Source organism: Neocloeon triangulifer, unplaced genomic scaffold (genome assembly GCF_031216515.1).
Source record: "Neocloeon triangulifer isolate White Clay Creek 2 clone unplaced genomic scaffold, ASM3121651v1 ptg000002l, whole genome shotgun sequence".
NCBI lineage: Eukaryota > Metazoa > Arthropoda > Insecta > Ephemeroptera > Baetidae > Neocloeon > Neocloeon triangulifer.
In genome coordinates this window covers 2,641,888-2,669,808 of record NW_026775545.1, presented here as the reverse complement: position 1 = coordinate 2,669,808, position 27,921 = coordinate 2,641,888, and the positions used below count along the sequence as shown (strand labels likewise).

At 36.9% G+C, this 27,921-nt stretch overlaps 2 protein-coding genes across 19 annotated transcripts in view; one reads left to right on the top strand and one right to left on the bottom strand.

The window, feature by feature from the left end:
• The window catches only part of LOC132202104 (SWI/SNF-related matrix-associated actin-dependent regulator of chromatin subfamily E member 1-like), a 122,656-nt gene that overhangs the window by 38,075 nt on the left and 56,660 nt on the right, over positions 1–27,921 (bottom strand). Inside the window, exon 1 of one of the 3 annotated variants that reach the window (XM_059628858.1) lies at positions 1,447–1,633. The exons of the other annotated variants lie outside the window; for them this stretch is intronic. The gene's annotated coding sequence lies outside the window, so the exon portion shown is untranslated. Of the gene's footprint in view, positions 1–1,446; positions 1,634–27,921 lie in introns of those variants that run through there. 3 annotated transcript variants of the gene reach the window in all.
• On the top strand, positions 119–27,890 carry LOC132202027 (RIMS-binding protein 2). Of its 16 annotated transcripts, none has more exons than XM_059628745.1 (26): positions 119–263; positions 1,465–1,584; positions 4,790–4,888; positions 4,941–5,120; positions 5,491–5,577; positions 5,671–5,763; positions 6,515–6,719; positions 8,689–8,859; positions 9,991–10,137; positions 11,269–11,640; positions 12,231–12,357; positions 12,904–13,199; positions 13,300–13,488; positions 14,635–14,733; positions 16,276–16,487; positions 16,880–17,123; positions 17,591–17,725; positions 18,012–18,071; positions 18,546–18,704; positions 18,826–18,980; positions 19,036–19,213; positions 19,947–20,449; positions 21,291–21,443; positions 21,904–22,120; positions 23,400–23,422; positions 24,847–27,890. In XM_059628745.1, exons 1-26 carry the CDS (start codon positions 192–194, stop codon positions 25,174–25,176), a joined length of 4,626 nt encoding a protein of 1,541 aa, XP_059484728.1. In that variant the 5' UTR covers positions 119–191; the 3' UTR covers positions 25,177–27,890. The 16 variants fall into 16 exon arrangements, with proteins under 16 accessions (XP_059484728.1, XP_059484689.1, XP_059484680.1 ...); XM_059628706.1 differs by having other exon boundaries at positions 8,572–8,859; XM_059628697.1 differs by having other exon boundaries at positions 6,515–6,839.

The window sequence follows — 27,921 nt, the reverse complement described above, 5'->3', positions numbered from 1 at the left end:
TAATTGCCGGGCAGCTTATCTGACGCCGCGCGTTGCCCAACGTGTTCGAGACTCGCGCGCGGCCAACCAAGGCCTTGCCTGCCACTTAAGCAAGCTCGGCGCTCAGTCAGCACTTGGTCGTCCGGTCGACACCAACTCTCGGCGGCCGCTGCTGAAAACGTCCGACTCGACCGACTCCGAAACGAGACAAGATGGCACCGACCACGGCGCCCCCGACCGCTGCCAAGAGGCCAACCACCATAACCGCCCCCAAGAGCAAACTGGTACGAGAATTTGTTTAAAATTTTCTTCAGAACATATACAAAGTAGTTTGATGTTATTCATAATGGACAATTTTTATTGAAAACGTTGCAATTTTGTGTTACGCGCAATACAGAACTTTAAAAAAAAACGCTGCTAAACTGTGAATTTCCAAAATGAAAATTTTCATTTTCACGCAATTCATCAAATAATCGGAAACCTTATTTTGTACCTAAATTAAGAAATAAGCCAGAAATAATTGTTAAATTTTATATATGATAATCAATAAACAAAACAAAATAGGAATCAATCATGGTAAATTTTTATAGTTGCAAATTATAAAGCGAAATTTTATATTTAATTGAAGAGTTTCTATTGGAAAAAATCTCCCTTGGCAAACTAATCTAAGGAATATTGTCCCTCTTACATAATCATCGCCAAGAAAAATATTAAACTGAACACAAAATATTGGAATACATTTTTTTGTGCATTTTTTTAAGCAAGTTTTAATTTGAATATCATATTTCATCATGGGTGATGTAATATCCAAACACATCCAATTAAAAGTAAATCAGAATACTATAATCTGCAAAAATTAATTCAATACAATCAATGAATTGTACAAGTTTGAGAATAATTTAATTAATTTCACTATTAAGCAAATAAAAATATTTTAAATTTATAAAACTTGGAAAAAAATTAAATAAAGATTTTGACACATTTTACACAAAATTTATGAGAGTGAAAATTTGATTGCAGACAATCAATAACTTAAACAACTATGTAAAATTACAATTGTTATTGAAAGCAGCAAAAAAACAGCAAATAATGAAATTAATTCAAAAGCAAATAACCTGCAGCTGAAAACAAAAGAGCGATAAAAATCAGTCACCCTAAAATGCACAGAGCTCAACTCTGTTTGGCGAGAGTGAAGATTGTAATAACACCAAAACCGTAACACAACTCCCTTGTCCCTCGGACCCGCCAGAGAGGCAATAAACCGATTGCGCACGTTATAAAACGGCGGGTTGGGCAATTTGCATCTATTAAACCCCGGCAGTGCGATAAAGAAAGAAAGACGTGGCCGCGACAATGGGCCATCGAATCAAAGCATGATATTAAAAAGAACAAGCCCAAATCTAATTTGAATCAAACGGATCGACCTTGTCCATTGTCAATATACAATCAGCTGCTGACGTGCCTCACCGTTTTGTTCTTCCACAGGTTCGCCAGGGTCAAGAGCGACCCTGCGCAGAAGTCACGCTGCTCATCCGAAAACTCGCTCAGCTGGGTCGCGAGAGGAACGCCTGCGAAATGCGCCTCATCGCCCTCCTCTCGCTCAAGGTTCGTGCCAAATGCTTATGCTAATTGCACTATGATTGAACTTGAGAGTCGCAATTGCAAATGGTAATAGTAGCACCGATGATATTATTGCCGCTTTAAATAACCGAGCACTTGTTATTTAAAGGAACTGATAACAAAATTTAATCTCAATAAAATTATTGCAGTAAAAAGCGAAATGAAAAATTTAAAGCAAAAGTCCAAGACTTCTTTTGTTTAATAAGTATGGCTTTATGAACATATTACAATAATTAATTTAATTCATGATCTCATTTTTAAAGAATAATTTAGTTAATTTTTTTATTGTTCACATACTTGTGGCGAATTTTAAAAAAAATTTCTTTTATTTATGCTATTTTGTAATTTTAATGAAGAAAATTGAATGTTTATTGTATTATATTTTGGACCGCTTAAATTAATATTTAATTTATTAATTAAATAGGATGATAATTCATAATAATGATGCGACAGTTCAATTGTACTGAGAATAGAGCTTGATGAATAATATGTCTATAGCGGGAATGAATAAAAAATTATATAAATTCTAAAGAAAAAGTAGATATTTTTGTCATTGAAAAATGACTGGCGATAAATTTAAATAAATTGAATTTAGAAAAACATAATATTACTAGAAAATTCAGTTATGTTCAGACTGCAAAAAGTACCCGTTGTAGGCATCCAATATTTCATTCTTCAGTCTCTCTACTTCAATAATAAATACGTGTCTATTTACTCTCCGCAGTGCAAACAATAAATAATTTCGCGGAGCAGAAATTGTCGCCCTGCAGTCACCGCGAGGGCACGCGAGCGCTATCTGATTTTATCTGGTTGTGCTCTGTGTGGCGACGACGTTCACATTCTATAACTCATGTGATTCTCTTTCCATTTATTATTAGCTACGGTTGCGTCACTCGATACTTGTGCTCCCGGCAAAATGCGATACAAAGAATCATATATTATTTCTTTTTTTTTTCTATACACTCTCATCAGCTTTAGAAAGAGAGAGAAAGACACTTAGCGAATAAATTAATTTCGAAAACCTGCTGCTGCTCAGGCTATTATGGTCGATGATTGCGATTCAATTGAAGCCTGATTTTCTCTTTAAAAGGAGCTCGTATCTCAGATCTAATAAGGCACGGACGAGAGCGCCACTAATTGATTTCCTCTACCTGGCTATAGACCTCGTTATTGCTCTATTACATTTGTACGTGACAATTCTGCTTCTTTTCTGTGATTTTTTCTAACAATTAAGCACCATGATTCTCTTGCATTCACTTGTATTTTGAAATCATCTTTTATTATAAATAAATTAGTTATTTTTTTGGCGATTTGAATTTAAAGTTGGTTTTTCCTCAATGGATTTTTGTGAATTGTTTATTGTTTAAGAAAAAACAACTCTACATGTTACGGCTGCGGGCTGCAGCCACAATTCATGAGCTGTGAAAAAATTATTAAAAGAATTAGTACAAAAACAATTTTTTTTAAATATTTTTCTTTCAAATTAACTTTTTTTTGTGAAAAAATTATTTAAAGATTACGTTTAAAAATAAAAAATAAAAATTTACATAAAAATTTGACAATTTTTTACTTGAATTTTTCATGGAAAGTTAAAGATTTATCAAAATTCTATGCAATTAATTTATTTCTTGTCAATATCAAACTATTTTTTTTCCATAAACCGGTTTTAAATCAGTTTTGGTAATGTTGAATTATTATTATTTATTCTTCTTGGTCAATACACAAATTTTAAATTGGAAAATAAGAGAAGAAAGGATTCGAAGTTTAAAGCATTATTATAAATTGGTTGTAGTTTAATAAATTAATGACAGTTTATTTTTAGTTAAGTAGGATTTCATGAATGCTATAGAAAATTTAGATTATATAATGTATAATAAACAAAGTATTCTTTATAAACTAAAATTGCAGATATTCATTCAGATATTATTAGCAAAATACATTTTATAAAAGTATAGAATTCATGAATCTTTTATAGTTCAATTGGTAAATCATCATACAACTGAAAGCCTTTTCATCCAAGCGCTAACTGAATCTTAAATGTAACCTTAAAAATAATCAAAAACTTTAATTAAAATGATTTTTTTTTTTTTAAATCTAGCACTACATATATTTTGATATTTAAACAATCCAAAAGATTTTAAATTTTATTTCTTCTTCTTTTGCAACTTGTAATAAAATATGGCAAACAAAACTTTAAATCCAAGTGCATTCTTCATTATCAGTGAGAAATTTGAGCAGAAGCGAGAATTTCGAGGGTGGAAAGAGGCTGTAGTAAAACTCACGGGTAGACACGTGGCTGGCGAACGCGCAACCCTCCGGCATGAATGGGGGTGAATTTCGCGCCCGGCGTGCGTGGAGGCGCCAGTGGTGCTCGGGGGGCGGTATTGATTGGGGGTGCGCGCAGTCTCGGCGGCCCGTCTATTGATCCCGCAAAGTGGGCCGCCATTTAGACTGCAGCCAGATATTTAGGTGAGCCCTTTTCCGCCCTCGCCGCGCCCGACGCGCTCTAGACCCAAGGGTAAGGCCCATCGCAGACCCCTCGGCCGGCCCCGACCGACGTCCCGCCCCCTCGGCCCGCAACCTTTGCAGGGCGCGATTGTGTGTCAGTGGGTCTGCCCAGCAGCGGGTCACAGGCCCGGGACTGCCCTTCTCGCTGCAGCTCCCACTTCGGTCACGGCAAGTCCGTTCCAGGGCCCGAAAGACCCTTCGAAGGGCGCGGGGCCCCTTTTCAGTCACGGGACCACACGTTGGGGTCGTGGTTGCCCCTTTCGAGGGTGTGTTCGCCCTCGGTGCATATGTACCGCTGGGATTGCGAGTCGCCCCAAACTGTTGAATTTTGCTAATTGATTTCGAAAGAAAGTTTCGTGCGGATTCCAACTTTTGCAACTTTTGTTTCTTCTTGCCGCAGTGATTTATTTGCGTTAATCCTTTCTTTACACGATTTCCACAAGTTGCAGTGCTTCACATGTGCTCAAACTTATTGAATATCCGCTTGAACTCTCTGTTGCTTGTTGTTTTCAAAACAATTAATAATCAAATTAAGCAATATTTGATATAAAATTATTTCCAGTCTGAACTTTAATTATTTAAAATAAATTTTCACTGGTTTAAATAATTTCAAATTTATTTATTGGGGTGTATTTTTAATTTAAAATGTTTTGTTCTAACCAATTTATTTCTTGCTGAACAGACTTGTTGTAGGCATGGTCCGCTAGCCGTCGCTCTGGATTTAGAAAGAGAGACTCTGGGACAGCGGCTCCGAATGAAGAGCTCGTTGTGTGACGACCTCGTGAGTTTTCCAATTATTTCTTTAGAAAATTTTCGATTAAGTGTAATTCCAGGAGAACCAGCTCGTGCAGGTTCTTGAGAAGAACACGGAGCTAGCAATCCAGAACACGGACCTGCAGAAGCAAGTGCAGAAGCTGCAGTTTCATGGCGAGCAGAAGACTGCGACCGCCAACCCCCTTAACCTCAACACTTCCAGTATGTCCGAGTCGGATAGACTTGACAACATTCTTAGGGTAAGAGTAGCCAAAATTTTCATTTTATAAATTCGACTCTAATATAATCAATAAGATTAAAAAAAAAAAAAACGAGCAAAAACTGATTTAAATTGTGTAAATGAACAGAAGTCTATGCCGAAGTGTTAACTTTTATTTAGAGATTTAATTATTCTAAATTTTCCATTTGTCTCCAACAAAAATTAGAAACCTTGATTCAAAACTCCAAAATTTTGTTCTTTCCAGTTCTTTCATACCATATTTTCAGCATATTTTAACCACCAATGGTTTGTTTGGAGCTTTCATTTTAAAACAGTAAATTTGACAAACAATTGTTTTTAACCGGAATTTCCTGTTGTTGTCCTTAAAAACTGACTATTTTTTTCCGCAGCAAATGCGCGAGGCCGCCGAAAGAAGGAAAGATTTGGAACGGGAACACGCCGACACGCTTGCACAACTGCGCGATAAACAGGCGGAGGTAAGCAAAAATGAAATGAGCGTGTTGCTCTCTAGGAGAGATAATCGCCAATGTTTTCGTGCGTCAACTGGACATGTGTATATTTCCTTGCAGGTACAAAGACAACAACTACCTGTGAGACAAATGACGGCCGAGCCGGCGGCAGGCACTTCCAAAAAGGGATATGAGACTGTTGAGGCACTTCAGGTAAGAATAAAATTCAATGAGTATCAATAAGTAGATTATTTATTTAAAAAATGTTAAATACTTATTAAATTATTTTAAACTAAACTGTATTTTAAAATTTAATGTGATTTGCATTATTTTTTGTAATATATTGATAATGTTTATTACCTTGGAATTATTATTTATAGATTTAAATGGCATTTTAGAGCTTTAAATATTGCTTAGAAAATTTAAATGTTTTAATATTAATAAACATTAATTTTAATTATGAATCTATTTAGATTTGAGGGTAATTGTTTAATTTGAATTATAAATATTTCTATTAAATTTTATTTTATATTTTTAATTTAATATTCAATACAATAGTAAAAGACTCTCAAACCTTTACTTATTTAATTTTAAAAATTTGACTTTTAATCAATTTTTCATTATATCACTGAAATAAATTTTTAGCACACAATATTGCCGGCTAAGTTTCTAGAAATAGTAATCATACAATGTACAAAACAAAGCGGAGATTTGTCTTTTGTAAATTAATACAGCAGGGCAATTGACTGCAAAAATAAATTTCAATTTTTAATATTTTTAAAGTTAATTATTTGCATGAGATTACAATGTAAATTTTAGTTTGATAATTAAATTAAACTGAAAATACTGCTGCAAAAACGTTTTAGAGCCATCGGTTTTGCTTTTTACTATTTAATTTTTAATAATTATCTGCAAAATAAACGCAATTTTTAACTAATTCCAAATTAACTGAAAAAATTTTCAGTCAAAAATTCGGGAGCTGGAGAAGAAAGCGGAGCTGCAGAACGTGCGGCACGAGGAACTGCTGCTGGAGATGGCCGCGATCAAGCGCACAAACCAACACGGCGCGGCGGCGCCGCCGTCGGCGCCGCTGACGCCCACGTCGCCATGGAAAGGCGCTTTGAAGGGCGGGTGCGACCTGTCGCCGTCCGAGTCGGCGTCCAGCGTCGGTGAGTTCAAGCGGGCGGAACTGGCGGCCCTGTTCCAGCACAATGGCGGAAGCACCCCCAGTAGCACCACCACCACCCACCACCACCCTACCCTCAACAGCACGGCGCTGCAAGCAGCAGGTTTGCCCCAGCAGCCCCCGAAAAAAAATCTTTTTTTCTTTCACCACTCACACGACACACGCCATACTACTTTCTTGTTTGCGCCACACACACTTTGATCTTTTCTCTCTTCTCTCTCCAGCCAGCCAGTCAGTTTTTGTTTCCGTCTCTCTCTTCTGGCTGTCTCTCCATGTTTTTACTTATTGTTGTTTGGAGGGGGTTTAAATGTGCCGCGGTTGTTCTTTTCCGAGTTTTAATCAAACAATCATAAATCGCGAAAACACCTTCATTAAAACTATTTCATTTGAAACACTTGAGCAGCTTATTGATTAATCAGAATTGAAAAATAAAATTAAAGTAATTGTTTTTGGAAAATTTTCAGAATTGGTATTAATTCTGCAACGTTAAACTTAGGCTGGAAAATTAAATAATCAGTTTCTAAAAGATATTATATTTTTTGTCAAAAATTTTATGCAAAAATTTGATTTAAAATAATTCTAACTAAATATATTTTTTTTATTCATTGCTTAATTAATATTAAGAAGATAGAGTTCTAAAAGCTGCTCAGTACTTTTTCAATTCATTGTTTTAATTTTCAACTCATTTGAGTAAAATTATAAAATCCACGCAAATAATTTCCATAAGTAGATGAACCTTAGGTTTTAGAACCAGAAACTTAAAACGTAAATAGAGGTCGTTAGCATAGCTTTGATGTGCCAAAAGAAATTAATATTTACTCATTTACTAACGACTTAACATATTTCAGGCAGATTTCTTAAATCCAAGCAACCGGCACGACATCCATGCAGCGCCAGTTGCCTACATTTTTAATATTATATTTGAAATGGAAATTATTTGTGTCTGTAGTTTGGTATTAAAACTTGCTCTCTGATCATGACTAAAAATAATCTCTTCAACTTTTCCCGAACCTGGTTTCACGCAGATGAACCGCAGCCAGGTAGTATCTCTATGATATGTAATTCAACTTCCTTTTTTTGTAAATATTATTATATTCTACGCCCTGCGACCCCCTAATTTTGGAAACTTGTCCAGCTTTTCACGCTCTGCTCTCCCTATGACTGTGTATTTTCGCGAGAGTTTTGATTTTGGCATGCCTATACTTTTCTTATTTTCCTGCGGCAGCCCGGTCGGCTTGGCCTCAATCCAAGATGACACACTGCTCTTTTCCTCTTTCTCTCTCTAGCTGTCTGTCTTTTCCTCCTTCTCTCTCAATTTTTCTTTCATCTCTGTTTGCTGCTGTGTGGAAACAGAAGTCAGTCAAAAGCTCTTGAATTTTGTGATAAAAAAAAGAAACGAAAGCTTGCTTTGATTTACTCAATGCCTTGACTAAAACTGGGCACGAGGAGACTGACAGATTCATTAAATTTGCATATTTTTTTTAAACGGGCATGACACAGCAGCAAAATGTTTTTCTCAACTTTTGCATCTTACGCAAACACTAATTAAAAACAATCGACCCTTTACTAAAATAGAATTATTTGAATAAAAATTAAGTTTTCATTAAAAAAAGCTCCAATTTTACGAGCTCATTTAATTTAGACTTTTTTCTACTGTAGATTCTTTAGAAATTTTGTAAAATATCTCCAATTTTTTTTCTAGATTTTAAATCTTGATTTAAAATTTGTAAAAAAAAAAAATAATTCCCAACCCAATAGTGAATCGTGAGCGATTCGCTTTTTAGCACTTTTCTCCTCGCGAGAGCAGCCAAGACCGACCTGTATCGCTTTTGCAGCTCTGTTCCAAGCGGCTGAGGCTTCAGCAAGACTGCATGACGAGTCGCATTGCTTTGCCTACCACTCAGCATGCCTCAGGCCACTTAGCAGTAAGCATCATCAATCCCCATTTGCAGCCCCCGCGGTCGCGCCAGCCGCCGCCGCGGTGCCCACGCGGCCCCCGCAGCAGCACGACACCGAAATTGACCGCATTATGGCTAAAATAGAGCAGGATAACCGTATTTTGGCCGAGCTAGATAAGTCTAGGTCCACGGTCCAGCAGCAGCAGCAGCAGCAAACTTCAGCCGGTAAGCACCTCCTCACTTCTCCTCCCGAGCGATAATCCTTTTGGTTTTTTACTGAAATTTATTCAATATATTATTTTGGAAAGAAATTTGAAACAAATTTTGATGTGGCAGCGCGCATTTTGTACGTCAGCCTTATTTTGGCGGGAAATTGCTTTTTTGCTGTGCCTTGACGAGCTTTGAAAATGTGACACTGGCGGACTTTCTGCTCTTATTTCAAATTAAATGTAATATAAAAAAAAAATATAGAAAAATAATGAAATCTTGGTTTTTCCCAAAGGAAAGAAACAAGTTACTGATCTGATTTAAAAATTCACGACGTTTTAAAGTAAAACAGTTATTATTAAATATTTTTCTTTATTTAGTTTATTTCTATTTATTATACAGTCTTTCTTTCAACTTTCAACTTTATTATTTTTTCCATTTTTAAAAACTAATTTAAACTAATTGACAAAACTAAACAAAAAATGACAAAACGCTTTATAAATCTTTGAGTTAGTCACGGACTATTTCGAACAAATGTGCAGAAAGACCGAGCTAAAAGTTGGCACATTTTCGCATAGCGCGCAGAGTGAAAAGCTGGATGAAAAAGCGATTGAAAGGAAACAGAACACGCGCGCACACCTCTAGCTGAATAATAATTAAAAGCCCGCGCCGTGCTGCCTGTCCCCAACACACAAAAACAAACAACCACCTCTGCTCTATCTCCCTCGATCCCGGCCGACACTTTTGACATTTACTCACCACCCCCGCCCGCCGCCACACAGGAATGCTTCACGCCCCCGCACAAAAACCACCCTCGCTATCTCTGCTCACTTTTCCGAAAATATATATGAAAAACTACTTTTATTATAATTATTATTATATTATCTCATGTGTACAAACTACTTGTCTCTATTTATTTTCTTGATCACATATAAATTCGGCAATTAGTTTGTCAATTATTTTTTATCAATTAATTAAATCTGAACTATATTATAAATTTTTTGATATAATTTCTCTCTCAACTACTGTCTCTGATTACGTTTTTTGGTCTTTCTCCTTGTTTTGCATACGTTTTCTTGTTTTGCTGTGGGGCTGTCTCTCGCTCTCTCTCTTGCTGTCTCGTTGCGAATTGATCGCACGCGTTAAAAGGCGATATGGCGTACATGATGATGGAGCCACCCCCGCGGAGGCACGCGCTGCTGCCTCCGACGCCGTCCAGAAGGAGGCGGCACCACTCGAGGGTGCCCAGGGTGACCTTCGCGAACGGAGCTGAGTCTGCGGCGTGCAGGGCGGCTCGTAAGTCCACCTCGCTCAAATCCATCACTCACAATATCAGAAAACACATTTAAAACACCATCAACCAGCTGTCTTGATTTCCGAGAAAAAAAAATACAATACTAACAGCTTGCTCGAAACACAAAAGACGTGTTTGACAAACATAAATTGTGGTATGTGACTAGAACCTTTTGAGACAAAACTGCTCGAAATTGTATAACCTAATTAAAGATCATCCGTTTTTTTCCAAAACAAAATTAAAAGCATGTATAATTTTCAAAATTTTAGAGAAACAAAATCAAAACACTGCATTTTGTCGGTCTAGCGAAGAATCGTGTTGATTATAATTACCAAAATTAGATTGCGTTTTAAAGATTAAGGTTGATTGCTTCTGCCTGTATATCATTGACATCCTCATTCCATATATCATTGGCGTAGTTCAGTAGAAGATTGGTTGGAATCCGGCGTGTGTGGAATAATTGATCAATTGGTGGTTCATTCTCATATCAGTGGCTTAGAAATGTTGCTATACGATTACATTATACTGGTCTAGCGAAATGAACACACATCAGTGGTTGACATGCGTAATTACAGAGAATTAATTGGGACTACTGTTTTAATATAAACGTACTAGTTTGACACGTTAAATTTTGCTTTGATTTTCGTTACAAATTAGTTGCTTATCTATTTACTGTTTAGTTGGTCAGTGTGCTTTTCCTATGTTGAGTTACGCTCTCTATCACCCCCACTTTGAACTAACATCTGTGCCCTGGAAATTTCACTCCACAAATTTATAAATAAATTTAATATAAAAATCAGGTAAAAGAAAATTAAATAATTAAAAGGTCTGACGATCACGTTAAAAAATTCATAGTTAGATCTTTGAATAATTTTTTAATATACTTTTATAAAAATAAATTTTAAAAAAACTGAAGAAGTCGAATCTTTTATATAGTAAATTTAGATTTCTTTTTTAATTTTAAATTGTCCAGAACCTTTAATTATCTCTATTAAACCTAATATTTCAGGTTTTCTGTTCTCGATTTTAATTTGTGGAGTGAAAATCATAAACGGCCCCCTTTTCCAATTCCTGTGCCCACGCTGAACCCGCAGCCCACCCTGACGCATTTTTAATCCGCCCTTATCTTGCAGCCTACCCTTCGGGCGTGAACACGGTCGAGTACCAGACGGCGCCGACGTTAGGAGCGCAGATGATGATCCTGAACCCCCAGACTGGCACCCTGATGTCCCAAACACCCCTCACAGCCGCACAAAGCCACCTCCTGACGGGCAACCACGCCTCGGGGCTGCTGCCCCAAGCGCAGGGCCTCATGGGCCAACCTGGCTCGGCCGGTCTGTTGCCCAACGCGACGCAGGGCCTCTTGGGACAAACGCAGGGGCTCCTCGGCGCCCAGCTCGGGGGTCCTGCGTCGACGCCGCTCTCCATCTCCAGAATTATGCCCAAAGTGCCGGCGATGGCCACCCTGCCACCCATCTTTAGCACACCACAATTCGCCATTGACAGTGAGAACAAAATTAAAATAATTATTGATTTCCAATCAACTTCTACGCAGGAATATTTGATTTTCATCATTTGAATTTCTCAGTTACCCTGGCTTACAATACTATAATAATTAATTTATTAATTTTTGATAATAACTTTAAAAGAAATTCAAGAAGTACAAAAATATTACAAAATAATATTTTTTTTAAACAAATAATTTTATAAACATAATTTATAAATGATTTTGCATTATTTATATTTAAAAATTGAAAAATACATATAACGTTCAATTATAAATTTCTTTAAATGTCTATAGTTGTTAATTTTTTTCAACTAGAATAATAAAATTCTAAAATTTTTCTTACAGAATTATTACTAACTTGGGATTGTATTTCAAATAGTGTACTCTAACGGTTAAAAATTCAAAATGAATATTTTAAATCGGATAATTAAATTCACCCATAATTTTAATTGCAATCCGTTATTACCTTATCTACTCAATTTAAAGTTATCTCAATGCAGATTACAATTTTTTTCTTTATCTTTTCGCAACTTTCAATTGTGTCTCTGGAAAAATTAATGAACGATTTTAATTTTGCTATTGATTTAGGTTCGGGGTTAATGAATGGCAGCATTTTGGGTCCAGCAGGAATGCTGACTGACCAAATGATGGACAACAAAATGCTGGACATGCTGGACATTCCAGGCAAAGGGCGCTGTTACGTTTTCATGGCCAAGTAAGTTGATACGATGATTCAGTGAAATTCAGTGTACTTTTAGTTTAGGAATTAATTTAAAATAAAATTTATAAATAGAGAATTTCTTAAAAATTTGAACAAGTAAAAAAATTAAGCGCAAAAATTGTAATGATGCAATTAATTTATAAAAATATGACTTTGAATTATTTGCAGCATTTAAACAGAAGAAAAAGAATAATTATTTAATTTACAAAATAAAAAATTAGGCTGTAGAAAAACGTGTATAAATAAAAAATTTTTTGTGTTTTTGAAATTCGCAAAAAAAAATGTAATTTCACTAGATTTTTCAAAGTGAGCTATAAAAACGAATTAAACCGACTCTCTCGTAGGAGGTTCAAATTCTTATGGAGGGAAAACCTCCAACTTTGATATTGCAATTTTGAATTTCAATGCGTAATAATTGCTTGTTTTTTTTTTTTTTTTTTTTTTTTGCAATTCTCAATTAAATTTTTGTCTTCTTTTCAATTAGCCAATTAAAATAACTTCTTTTGAAGGTCTTTAATTTCTCATGTTGCGAAATTCCAGATACTCGTACGACCCGTTCACGCAGTCGCCGAACGAGCACCCCGAGGGCGAGTTGTTTGTGAACGCGGGCGACTACCTGCTGGTGTGGGGCAACATGGACGAGGACGGCTTCTTCGACGGCGAGACGCTGGACGGGCGGCGCGGCCTGGTGCCGTCCAACTTTGTGCACCGACTGATCGGCGACGAGCTGCTCGAGTTCCACCAGATGGCCGTGCTGGGGTTGGCGGGCGGGCCCGAGGAGCCGCACTCGACCTCCATCCCGCACGGCATCGAGAGCGCCGAGTTCGACGCCGTCGGTAAGTAGTCACCTCTGTGCAGGCACGCTTGTGCAGTCGATCTATCTTTATCTGTCGCCCAAATGTGTGTCACCGACGAGTTATGTTTTTTAACCGAAAGAAGATATGCAACCGTTTAGGCAGGCGAGTCCGGCGGGTAGCTTGCGCGCCAAAATCCCCGACCGAATGAAAAGCGCGTTCGATTTAGCCCGGCGGGCGCTCTCGGGCTCGCACGGCGACCTGCCCCTCATCACCGTGCAGGCGCCGTCGCCAGACCACGTCCCCTCGCCGGCACCACCCGACCCTTCAGGTACATGAGCAACAGGTGGTGGTAATCGCTAGAACTCACTTCGCGACTAATAGAGCTAATTCTCCAACTAATTCATGCGCCTCGAATATGATTCTGCACATGTCTAATGTACTAACAAATTTATTTGTTTGAAATCCCTTAACCATGCCAGTTGGTAATTTTGAATTCGAGCTTATTGTAAATTTAGTAAGTTATGCTGCAATTCAATTTTTAGAATCTCCTTGTAGCAGAATTCCATTTGATTTCAATCTGTGCACTTTGATTTACGAATTTTTTAAGTAGACTGGTGACAAAAGTCTCCTTTTTCGAAACAGGTGAAATTTCATCTTAAAAATAATATATAATAAATTATATTCAGATATCATCCTTGTTTAACAAAAATTTATTTTTATTTAGGAAATTTTTGTATACCAAATGCGTTTAAAAAAAACAATGTGCAAAATGACTTCGATTTTTCCCAATTTCATTTAAAAATGTGTTTCTTTTTGAAAGACTGAAAATTACCTTATGAACATGGAATTGTCTGAATCTAAACGTTGGTTTGAAATCGTTTTTTTTTTAATTATAATGATTATAAAATTAGAACGATCTGTTTTCTGTACAATTTTTGTAATATATATGGGAATTCTTCCACAGGAAAATTTAAAATGAGTAAAAAGTCTTTGGTACAGTTAGTACAGTTATTTATATAATAAAATAGCCTGACTTGTTTCATGCAAATTTTATAACAATGTAACATCTTTTCTCAATTTTTTGTATTCTTCATTGGTGCATGCTAATTTTCAAATAACGTAATTTTAGTAAATAAGCAGACTAAAAATTTTAATGGAGAAATTAGCAATTGGATTTGAATAAAAATCTCCTCGCTTCAACCTTATTCTAAAATTTCTCTGGCTACGCTACTTATTATCAGGACTGGCAAAATTTTACTAAAATTTTTCATAACAATTACACACGCTTCCTTACAATTAGCACAAATATGGTCAGTTTAACAAACACTCCATTTATGCCTCTTATGAACCTCCCTTAACTATGCTACGACAACAATAGAGCTAGAATTATGTACAAATTGAAAAAAAATTAATTGCTGGTGCATAATTTTCGTATTGAATTAGAATGTTTTTAATTGCAAAAATTAATTTCCAGACGGGACGTACGTAAAGAGACTTGGACCCGAGTACAGTTACCTGGAGCTGCAGGACATCATGGAGGACGAAGAGGAAATGCCTATGGGCGAGGGTCCAGGTAAGCTTTGAGCTCCATTTGCCATGACATGACACATGTGAGAAGGTTCCACACTTGGTTCTCGAATCAGTCTCGATTTTACTCCTCTCCTCTTTTCACCAAACTCACAACTTTTTCCATTTTTATCTCTGCCATTTCTGTTTCATTCATTATTCCATTTTTGCACCATTCGAGCACATTTTTATACTCCACAACCAAATTCTATATTTGCACATTTACAACCGATTTTGAGATTGAAGGAGTTCTTGTACGTATTTGAGAATAACACACCTGAGCAGTTTTAAAGTATCACTCTTTTACCGCACCTTGTTATTTCAGTCTTTTTTTATTAGGCTGTTCTTGCGCAGAAATATTTATATGCAAGCAGTAGAAAATTATAGCCTGTTTTGGGTACAAACGATTCTGTGAAAATCAATTTATTGTGTTTAATTTAAATAAAATTTTATTATTAGTTTAAAAAATTAGTTTAGCAGACCTTTGAAATATTTTTATGTATTAGTCATAGACAGACTGGTGGGGAAAAATCTTTTATATCAATTTTATTTTCAAGAAATATTTACTAATTCGACCACGGATCTTAAATCTAAATTCATTTTTTATTTTACTTTCAATTCTAGACATTTTTTAAGACATTTTCACTTTTTTTTAAGAATTTTAGATATATAAAATTAATTCAATTAATAAAAATTTAAACTAAGACATTTTTTAATTGAATGCCTTCTTTTCGATGAAGATCAGGGCCATCATAAATTGCAACACACATAAAAATTAAAATATGTGAAGCTACTTTTGTTTTGCACGGAATTTGAAAAAAAATGATGCCAAAAAAGGCTTTTCGCTAAAAAAAACTTTTCAACTAAAATTTATAGGTTTCACTTTTGAAAAAGAAACACTTTTCACCAGTCAACAATAGAATTAAAATATAACAAGTAAAGTTAAACTAGGACGGAATGAAATTGTGATTTTCACATGAAATGTACCCAAATGAGGATTGACCATATTTATATCTCTTAATATTTACCATTATTATTTTAGCACTTCAATGCATGAAGTTTGAATTTTGTTACTTTTTGACTAAAAATTTACAATTATAAATAGTCTTTAAAATCCCTTTTTAATTTTTATCTTGATTATTCCCCTTTTTCCGACCAAACATGGAACTTATAGGCACGTGTTGCTTCATAGCCAATAGAGCCTTTTTGCGGTCTTGTGCTTGTGCATGTTGATAAATGGGTCCATCATTCTCTCACACGGACATCCCAGACGTATTTCTCTCTCTACTTTCGATAAAACCAAATTCATTGTTACATTAATTTCCCTCTATACTTCATTATTTAAAAAAAAAAAGCAAAAACAGAAATTTTGTCACGCATAATGTAGCTGGTGTTTTGAGCCACCAGATTTTATTACACATAAAAGAAAAAAAAATTAAAAAAAAAGAACGCGCTAGAGCGAGTCCAGCGGTGCAAATGCCGTGGTGAGTTGGTTGGTGGAGCCCTAGACTAGATTTGAGCAGCCAACTGACCAGGGCCTTGACCACAGACGCGCTTTTCTTCTCGGTGCTAGTGCCTCCCCCGAAACAACTCACGCTCGAGAGGCAGCTCAACAAGTCCATCCTGATTGGCTGGAACGCGCCGGACTGTCCGCCAGGCACCATCGACTGCTACCACGTCTACGTCAACGGGGTGCTCAAGACCACGGTCAAGGCTTCCGAGAGGACCAGGGCCCTAGTAGAGGGCGTTGATTCAAATAGGGTAAGGTTTATTCAAAAATATTTTATATCTATATCCCTAATTTTTTAAGAGAAATTTTTAGATTTAACGTCAAAGGGCGTCTAGTATTTTTTCGGAAAAAAATTTTCCAATAACAATTTTATAAAATTTTCATATTTTTCATTGAAATATTTATTCCAATTAAATATTTTAGAATTAAAACAAAAAATGAAAAGCAGAAAAACGCAAAAAAATTTCTGTAACAATAATAATTTTTCTTTAAGGGTTGTAGAAAATTCCCTGTAAATAATTGTTTTTTTTTTCTGAACAGAGCAGTTAATAATAATTCTCGATCTAATGAAAATTGTGGGATTTTTTTCCCTACTCTTACAATAATTTCTGTGATATTAAATTTGAAAATTTCCGTTCGGCAGCCGCATCGCATAAGTGTGAGGTCGGTGACCCCCAACCGGCGCACGTCTCGCGACGCCGCCTGCACAATGGTGGTCGGCAAGGACGTGCCCTTGGGTCCGACCACCGTCAGGGCGTCCAACGTGACCAGCAGTTCGGCGGTCATTTCGTGGCTGCCGAGCAACTCCAACTGCCAACACTCGGTCTGCGTCAACAACGTCGAAGTGCGCACCCTGAAGCCCGGCGTTTACAGGCACACAATCACAGGTATACACAAACCATTATCAAAATAATTTCTTCAAAATTTAATTGCATTGTGGTTTAACTTTAATTGTATGTTAGGGAAAGGGAATTCAAATTTTCTGACTTTATTAGTTTTTTTTCCTTCAAAATTTCAATGAAGGTTAATTTTAAGTGAAAAATCCCTTTAAAAAAATCATCATTATTACATTTATTACAATAAGTCTATTAGATCTATCAAAAATTCAAAAATTCCATAAAATTCAAAATAACTATAAACAAATTTAGTTTTAAAAAATTTAGAGTGAATTTAAAAAATGGAGATGAAAAATAACTTCTAATTGAAAGTGCAAAATTTTATTAATTTTTTTCTTCTTCGAATTTTGCATATAATTCATCTTTACAATGGACCTCTTAACTTTTTTCCTGCTGTAATTAACTATCCAGTATGATTTTACCTGAAATAATCAGTAATTTTAATTTTTTTTAATCAGGACTGGCCCCAAACACAACGTACAGAGTTACGGTGCGGGCAAAGGCGATCAGGGCGCCGTACTTTGACGAAAAAACCTCCAATCAGCGGGACGAAAGACTGGCGTGCCACATCGACTTTAGGACTCTTCCAAAAGGTAAACAGTCCTGATTGCGCGCGGAATGGTGCAGAATCGAGTTCATCATCAGCCCTGCTGACTCGAGGCGGGAAACCCTTTCGCTTGCAAGTTTCGCTCTCCGGTTGAGAACGCAGCAGCAGTTTTTAATTTCTTTTGATTTTGGGGGCTTAAAAGAAAAAATCAAAGTCTCATTTTCCTCAATGAGAGAGCGAAATTCCTCCACCACTCGAAAGGGTTTCGCGGCTCGACGTGTGATTTTTTACATAGTTTTTTGAGCAACACTGACCCCCATGCTTACATTTAGCCCAGCCCATAGCGCTAACCAAAAACTCTGTGTTGCATGCGGCGACTAAAGGCACCAAAGGTGACTACAAGACTATTTATAAGTCTCACTACTGTCTCTCTATTTCTCTTCTTCTCTCTTCGCAAATATTTTTTTTGTGATTTTTGTTCTTGTCAAAATTAAAAAATTCCAAAAAAAGTTCTGCATGCCAACCCATTCAAGAACAGTGATGGGCCTCACTAAATTTCACAAAAAACACCTGAAAAAGCAAAAATCATATATTTCATGCGAAATCGCTTTTCTCTCATCAGTCGATAGATCAGTCATTAGGCCTATCCAACCCGTCGTAGCTTTGTTATTCAAATAATTGACATACGCTTGCGTTTTTATTAGAGGAACCTATGATGAATTTTCCAAAACTTTTCTCACTCTATTTCCTTCTTACTAAAACCCCAAAACAAAATTGTAAACTAAAAATTATGACAGATTTTGTTTTGGGTTGATTTTATTTTTGCCCGATTGATTTGCGTGAGTTAAAATGCGAACGTCCCTCAGGTCTTCCCGACCCCCCTGTTGATGTCCAAGTGGAAAACGGACCACAGGACGGCACAATGCTAGTCACCTGGATGCCTGTGGCGGGTTCCGGGGCGCCAGTGACCGGGTACGCCGTTTACGCTGACGGCAAAAAGGTCACGGATATAGACAGTCCAACAGGTTAGAATTACAAAATTAAATATTAAAAAATTTAAATGGTGATTTTGAAAAAATTGAAAATAAATTTTAAAAAAAATATTGAAATCGGTTATCTCCGCCTAATATTAAATTTGATTTTCAGGTGACCACGCTTTAATAGACATAGCAAAGCTGGTGGGACTGAACCCGCGACAAGTGACGGTGCGCACCAAGTCAAGAGACGCGCAGTCGAGTGATAGTTGTCCTACCTCAATTCCACCCCACGTGATGCGAGGGCAGGCAAGAGGACACCAAAAAGTATAATTTTATTCAAATTTAATACGATCTCCTTTAAAGTGATTTCATTAAACAGGATAACATGGGCATGAGAGCACAACCTGAAAAGTACGGTCGGTACAACCCCCACTCGGCGATGCCCGCCCACATGGTCAGAGGGCGAGGGGGCAGACAGCAGATCATTATGGACACCGAGGAGAACTTGAGTGACAAAGAAGTGTACCCGCCTTCGCACATGAACATTCCAAGCATAGGTAAGAAAACTTCCGTTGCTCACACCATGTTTTTATTTCTTTTAACCGTATTTTGTTTACATTAAGAAAAAGACAAAATGTATTATGTCAATTTTAGTTTATGAATTGGTTAGAAATTCGTTCACATATTAATGGGAAAAAATGCAGAAATCGGCTTTGAAATTGATAAAAATCAAAATGGTTTTTTTATTTTTTTATGGAATATATTGGGGAAATATTCATGGACGCATGCAAAGGGAATTTGCAGGTGCTGACTTAAAAGATTAATTGATTAAATAACTTTCTTAGACATTAAGAAAAACTTGCGATTTTTTTTACTCTGTTTGTGCAAACAAATGTAATTAGACAATAATGCGGAATATATGTTATAGTTGCAAATGATGTTTATTGATATATCTTTATTTTTTTATAGTTAAAATCTGTTAAAATTAAATTGGAAATCAGCGTGAATTTAAGAACACAGAAAAATTGAAACATAGTTGATGAACATTTCCAACTTTAATTGGAAACTTTCAACCATAATTTAAAACTAAAAAAAAATTGACTGCCTAATTTCGATTTCATTTTGTTCGTTATTAATTTTATTATCTTAATTTCCATTAAATGGTTGTCTAGAAGTGTATTATTGATGTAGCTGTATTTGTTGGAAACTGTTTCGATGATTTCAATCTCTGTTTAATTTCCTTTTCATTTCTGCCGCTCCTCCACACAATGCGCACACACATACACACAGATTTCGCTTCATCCCCCGTTTCCCTATCATTTTCCCCCGCAGAAATCACCAAGGACACAAACAGTGAAAACTTCAGCGAGGACGACTTCGAGCGTCGCCGCAACTACGGCCCCCGGTCGCACATGGAGCGCGGCCGGCCGCCCCCGCCGCCCCACATGAGCCACCAGCAGCGCCACCAGGACGACCGCGACTACTACGGCGAGGGCCGAGGGCGCGACCCGCGGCTCTACCGCGGCGGCCCCGGCCACGACTACCGCGGCCGCGGCGCAGGGCCGCCCCTGCAGGGGGCGCGCAGGGTGCGCTGGTTCGTCGCCCTCTTCGACTACGACCCCACCACCATGTCGCCCAACCCTGACGCGTGCGAGGAGGAGTTGCCCTTCAACGAGGGCGACCCCATCAAAATCTACGGCGAAAAGGACGCGGACGGCTTTTACTGGGGCGAGTGCAGAGGCCGAAGGGGCTACGTGCCCTACAACATGGTCATGGAGACCAACGACTATAAGGTAAAAAAAAAATTAATCAGGTTAATAGGAATGGGATTTTTTTTAGAATTAAGCGCCTACTAAGATGAGTTGATCTTTCACCTGAAAATAATTAAATAATAAATAATGTGATATTTTTTTACTAAATTTTATTTTTTAAGCTGTTAAATGGCTTAGATTTGTATTAATCAACGATATTTCAGGAAAATATTTATTTAGGATGAAATTTTAGAAATAAAAACAGGTGATAAGAAGTGAAAAATAGGTAATTTGTCGGATAAAATAGGTTTGTTTTAACTCAAGTACCGTGGAATCGGTGATTTTAGGTGATTCCAACACATTAATTTTGCTTGAAAAATAAATTACTCGATTTTTTTTTAGTATATTTGTGATAATTTCCAACAAAAAATAGGTTAAAAGGAGATCATAATTTTTCCATCCCTAATCAAGTTTTGTTTCATTTATTCATGAAACAGCACTTCTTTAATTTCTCTAACAAAAAGTGATATTTTACAATCTTCAGAAATTTAAATTTTTCTAAACAAAAATTATAATATTTAGAGCAATTGAAATCCAGATTATTTACAACGTTTGTTGCCCTGGTGGTGTCATAATTATTATTTAAATGTTTCTCATAAGTGACATTTATTACTCAGAGGTTTTGAGCGCAATGACAAAATTATGAATTTTATCGGTTAATAAATATAATGTTTTTTAGATAAGAAGTTGTTACTGATAGAAAAACGGGCTCATTTTTAATTATATCATAATAATAACAAGGACAAGCCTGGCTTTTTTTATTGTTTATTTTTATTGTTATTTTGAACACAAGTTTTGATCAAAGTTTTTGATTCCATGATAGGGAGAGGGTGGCGCAGGAGGCGGCGGTGGTCCTGTAAGTCACAGAGGCAGAGCGGACAGGTGGGGTGACATCTACGCCAACATGCCAGTGAAAAAGATGGTTGCCCTCTACGACTATGACCCTCAGGAGCTGTCACCGAATGTTGACGCTGAGGTAATTATAAACTTTAACTGTAAAATTTTTCCTTATTTATTTCATTTACTGGTGTATATAATTTTTATTTAACTCACATTTTTCACTGTAAAAGTCTTTTGTCTTTTAAATGTGAAATTTAAAATAAATTAATGACATCCAGGATAAAACAAAAACTTTCAAATTGAGAAATAAATACTTGGCTACGTTTACTTTATCCACTTTTCATATTTAATTATCGCTTTCAAAATTTAAAACAAAAATACTGAACTTAATAGGCTTTTGACTAATTGATTTTTTTAAAGCTTTTCTTTTAGTTAATTTATAAAATAATTTATAGAGAAACTTCTTTTTTCAGTTTAGTAAGCCTATGAGGCATATAGAAAATTTCTTCTTGTGAATTTTCAAAAATAAAAGGAACTTTAAATAATTAATAATATAAATATATTATAAATAATGTTATGGAAAAATCAATCTTTAGGTTGAGCTTTCGTTCAAAACGGGTGATGTGATCTACGTTTACGGGGAGATGGACGACGACGGCTTCTTCATGGGTGAGCTTGACGGCTTGCGAGGGCTCGTGCCTTCCAACTTCCTCGCAGAGTCCACCGACCTGGACCACAGGCAGGGTAGGGGGCCTGGCCCTGGGGCCAGAGGGCCCCCGCCTCCGCCTAGAGGGCCCGCCGACCGTCGAAGAGGTGAGTAGGGGAGCTTTGCCTACAGTGTGTGCCCCAGATATACACAAAAACCAATGACCCATCAACCACTAATCAATTATATAGACCTGGATATTTGTCACAAAACTAGAGCCGCTTTGAACCCCATATAGTTTTTTATGCTCACCCCTATTATTACAAAAAAGCCAAAACCCTGATGAGTTTATACATTGCAAATGAATTAATTTCGGTTGTGGAAAAAAGTCCGCTGATCATTATTAGAGAGTTTTTGTCCGACCCAAAAATTGGTGAAAAATTAAAATAAAACAGGCTTTTTTCTCTCAACACATTGTCCAATAAGCTGCCGCTTTTCTGTCCAAAATCAAAACAAGAGACGCATGCCATTTTGATTAATTCAAAGTGAAAACTGCTATCTATAATTTCCAAAAATATCGCAACAAAACCACCCCCATCCCCCATATTTCCAGAAAAGCGAAATGATGAATCGAGACACAAACGACACCACAGAAAGACGCAATCAAAACTCTCTCAGAATTTTGATTTGCATAATTATTTGCTGCCGGCACCTTTTGGTCGTTACATTTGATACTCGTTATATATTTTATTGAAACCTCCTCTCTTGTCAGTGTGTTTTCTCTACGTGTCTGACCCTCCTTCTCTCACTGGTGCCTAAATCTCATCATCCTCTCTTAAGATGTTTGTGTTGGCCAATGATCCATCGGCCGGCGAGATGGATCATTGGCTAAATGACTGATTGGTGGCTCTCAAAAGTCTCTAATTATTGCATAAATTAGTTTTCGCAAAAATGAATTTTCTGTCGAAAATACAAGAAAACGAAATTTTGCGATGTGAGAAATTTTTCATTGCCAATTTCATTATATCAAACTATATTTTTTTCATTGTGCTCTCGTTGGTGTTCTATATTAATTAATATAATCAGTCGATACCTGCGTCGATCGGCCTGCGAAAGTAGGCCCAGTGTTCAGTGTTCTTTTCCTTTGTGTGTGCATGCGTTCAAACACCTTCCGAGCAAAATTAGGGGAAATCTCTAAAGACTTCATGTCACAATTAACCCAAAAACCTAATCCTCCAAAACAGGGTAACTGCTTGAAATTTTAGAGTAAAAATTTAAATTTGAAAAAAAAATATTAAGGTTACTCTATTTTGGAGTTAATAAAAATCTAATAAAAGTAAGATAGGGCTCTATATTTCCCTGGGAATTGGTTTTGGTGGGCTTTTCTATTCTCTCTCTCTAATTGTGGTGCTGCATTATTCATTTGTGGTGCTGCCGACCTGACAGCCGAGGGGCCGCGTAGAGGACAGGTAAGTCGAGACACAATCGGTGTTGTTTGCTCTTAATCTCTTTCTCAATGTTGGTCTCTTTTGAATTCATCATATTGCCTGCACTCCACCAGCCTCTCATAAATCCTGACGTCTTTTCCGAAATACCAAAACTCTCAATTCAATGGATATGCACGTACAATATTTTGAGCTGCTAAAACAGTCTTCTCTTTTTATATATCTCTCTCTTCTCTCTTTCTCGACCCTCCCTACGATTTTCAGTTTGCAACTCTCTTTTTCAGACCACAAAATGCAAAAACACACACAAACATGATCAGCAAGACTTGGTTTTTCATTTGCATATATTTATATAATGTATTTTAATTTTTTTTTCATTTATTGGGCGGCATATTTTTTTTTTTTTTTATTTTATTTTGGGTATCAGGAGTGAGTGCACAGTCCGCGACCAATCCTATGGCCTGGTGGGGCGGGTCAAGCAAGCATGACCAGAGTATTTACAGATGCATGGTCACCCTCTCATGAATTACATCAATGATCAGACATCTCGATTATTTTGCTGCTCTGTAGATAAAAACCTCCACCGATATTTTCAATTAATTGAACCTCTTGTGTGAGAATTTCCAAGATTTTGTCCAACCACATTCAAATTAATTGAGCAACAGAGAACGGAGCAGCCTTGCTCCGTCCTCGATTCAAAAGAGCACCCCCACCTCAAATTGAGGCTTCGGTCAAACATTGGTTTCCCTCCACATATTGATACATATAAACAATTAGGTCGATTTAACTAATTTCTGTTCTATTTCATTCAAAATAGGACTTGACTTTGCGACTGCTCAAGGCGAAGTACTTAGAGCTGATTTCAGAACAAACTCTTATAAGTGATTAACCTTTGTAACCTTAATTTCTATTTCAGATATTTTTATGGAGCAACAATACAAATCAGATAATTTGAGAAAATTTTAATTAAAATTAATTTAAATCTTGGACTGAAGGTTTTCCCCTATTTGATTTCCAATTTCATTCTCTTTTAATCAAATATTTTTATTATTTTTTAGAATTAAAAAATTTACTATTTAGATAGTATGAAGTTCAATAGAGAATTAACAATTCTCTTCAACTATTCTAACAATTTTTTTTATAAAAAACAATTGCCTTACATGTTTGTTTTTTTTAATCCTGGCGTTTAAATCAAGTTTTTAAATTCAAATCTAGTTCTATTGGACTTCATGCTGGATATGTAACAGAAATTAGTTAAATCGGCACTTTTCATATTGTCTTTTTGTAGAAATATGTATAAAAATGCAAATTAAAATTAGAAACCCCAGTCCCTTCACATTTGACCAAAATTTGAGACATAGAACGCCTCAATGCGAGGTTCCAGCAAAGTTTGAATTTGCACCGCAGATTTTGACCGGCCACGTGCCATTTGCTTGTGTCGCTTGCAGGACCCTCGAATGAGAGGCGGCGTGTCACCTCGGAGAGGTGGTAATATGCGCGACATGGAGCCGATGGCGACGACACCCCCGCAGGCGACGCCGACGACGACGGCGCCGCCGACTGCCGCGCCCAAGAAGGGGCTGCCCTCGGTGGTGCCCGACTTTGTGATCCCGACCAAGGAGTCGCCGACGACGGCGACGGCGGCGCCAAAGTTCCCCGAGGCGCCCAACTTCATGCAGAAGTTCACCGAGATCACCGGCGGCGCCGCCGCCGAGGGCGAGAACCTCATTTCCAAGGGCAAGGAACTCATTTTCAAGAAGTTTGGCCTGGGCAACTGAGACGATGCATATCATCATCACGACACAAGGCGCATTTAGGCCCGAATCCTGCCACTGGCTACTCCCGCTGATATGTAAAAAGGAAAAATACTTGCGTGTGTGAACCTGGGCTGTTTGTTTGATTGTTTGTTGAACCGCGCACAAAAAAGACTTGTAGATCGAGTTGTTGTTGTTCTTGTTGAGTGCGATGAGGCCAAACTGAGAGACGATTATTTCAACAAAAAATAACACGCTGTCTTTCCTGATGAAAACTCTTGTAAAAATTAAACTAAACTATTCAAAACTAGTACGTGAGAGATGCTGTTGTCTGCGCCGACGGCGCCACTTCCAGGCCAGAAATATGATTGCACTTTTCTACCTATATCAATTAAATAATATAACCAGTAACGAAAAATCGTGTTGCTCAGACAGATTATAAAATTATAGTATACGACTGGGCGAGCACCTTTTGGGGTTGGACTTTCTTTCCACTTGTATATCGAGATTGAGGATTGCTGTCACTGCCTTTTAATTAATTTTCCTCTGACTGATGGTTAGTCCGAAACTAGATGCTATTTAAAACAACACGACACGTACGCGATTGATTGATGATAATCCAAAACGATTGATTTTCAAAGTTGTACCTGGTGCTGATCATTTTCAGGAAGAGTGTTTAAATTCCAATTTAAATTAATTAAAGTTAATTTCATTAATTTAAGGTGCATCTTGCCAAATATTGTGTGGGTATCATAAAAGTTTGAAAGTTTCTATTTCCAATCAAAATAACTATCATTGTCGAAAAGTAGAAGTTATACACGCAATATTGGATATTTACAGTTTGAGTATGAGTGCGAATGACATAATTAAAATTTATATAATACGGACCACACGTTTCACAAACAAATTCAATCGTCCTGGAAGTGGTGCTCGGCCAAATTCTCTTTGATAAGAAATTTATTATGGATGATTTATAATAACAATTGTTAACGAGAGAAACAAAAACTTACAAATCATCATGCAAATTACGATATATCACAAAAACTCACTCACACACCTGTCTACTACGGCGGAGAGAGAACTGAGCTCTTCGCGAAATGTAAAGAGAGAGAAAAAAATGAGTAATACCGCGCGTGCTGCATCGATAGCCAAACTATGTAACGTACTTCACGGCATTATTGGAAACACACACAAAAAATACACACACAATTATCGCTAAAGTCTCTCAATTAACTGCGTACTACTGTAAGGTCAGCCATGGTGACTGATTGATATTCTATTCAAGGGAACAATAATGATTGTAATTTACCAAGAAGATTTGCATGCCCTCGGCCTTAAGACATACACATTATTAAACGAGAAATTATATGATTGAGAAAAAAAGAAAGAAAGCACTCTCCTTATAAACTCTCTTTCACAAATAAATCACCGTGATCGATTGGACAAAAATCGACGATAACCGCCCCCCACGCCCCCCTTTGAAGAGAAGTGTAACGATTTGATTCAAAATAATATACTTCGTAAATGTATCCACAGCGGAAATCAATAGGCAGCTATCTTTACCCAAAACTGTACTCGACGACGAAAATTCGCCAAACCTCTTGTAAGCTCCTAGGACGGAGCAATCGAGTTGCCCCTCTTGCGTTCTTGCGGACATCTCCAGCACAAATCTAGACGTGGTCTTTCATGAGTGTTAAAATACTAAACTTTAGCTCTCCTCGAAAACTGCTGAAGCAAAATTTGGCGGCCGAATTTTGGGGAAAAAACTAATAAGGCTTCCGGCCTCTTTCACTTTCTCACTTTCTCACATGAAAACGCAACATGTGGTAATAAAGTCTTGCTATCAAAACGAATGTTGTACTCTTCATCTAAATCTATATATGATCATCTTTCGTCTCAGGGTTTGACAAAAGAATTTGGTTTGAAATGGCCATTGGAAATCAATCAGCAATTTTCTTTTGATTTGGAAAGCAGATAAAAAAGCAGTCGAATAATTGATTGCAACATATCGATTTATTGCTAGATCTGATTTTATCTGTGATTTTCCCATGATTTCAATTATGAAGAGAATTCAAAGCTTTAACCGTCTCCTCAGTTAAATCCCAAAAATTGACGAAAATTTTCCAATGGACCTGAAATCCTGAGTTGTTTTTTGTTTCGGCCGCGCCTTGAAAAAATCAAGGGCAAAAATCTGCTTTCAAAATTCCGGAAACTGAAGGCGCGGTCCTTCTTTAATAAAAAAGAAACTGAAATGCCGAATGTTTGTCACGACGAACTGCAATTTATTGTATTATCGATCGATTGATTAATATAATTTAATGATACAAATTCTGAGTTTTCCATCAAGTATTTTAAGCGACTGTGCCTTTGAATTGCAACACATACACACACTCGAAAAGTAAAAAAAAAAAAATACAATTGTGTACTCGTGTCATATGAGCCCCGTGTTGTACCCCTTTTTCTATAATGTTCAACAAAAGTAAAATTATTAATACTATATGACGAAAAAAATGCATGCATGCTCTTCATATCTGCCAGCATGAAAAAAGGGCCGCAGAGTACTGCCGAGAAGAACCCGACGACCGAAGTAAACGAAAAATTCCCCCACTTGTAGAGCATTAAAAAAAATTATTAACTATATCACCAGCCCGTCTGCATTTAAACGAATTGAAAAATTAAAAGACGGGACCCAAGAGATGAAATTGCGCAAAGAGTTGTATAATTGTATCTCATGACAATTAATTAATCACCTTAACCGACGAATTCGGC

Bases quoted from the DNA above. Each gene is read 5' to 3' on its own strand.
- LOC132202027 (XM_059628657.1), top strand. From the start codon at position 192: ATGGCACCGACCACGGCGCCCCCGACCGCTGCCAAGAGGCCAACCACC. The intron at 264-1,464 runs GTACGAGAATTT...GTTCTTCCACAG, and splicing joins CCGCCCCCAAGAGCAAACTG to GTTCGCCAGGGTCAAGAGCG. The intron at 4,889-4,940 runs GTGAGTTTTCCA...GTGTAATTCCAG, and splicing joins GCTCGTTGTGTGACGACCTC to GAGAACCAGCTCGTGCAGGT.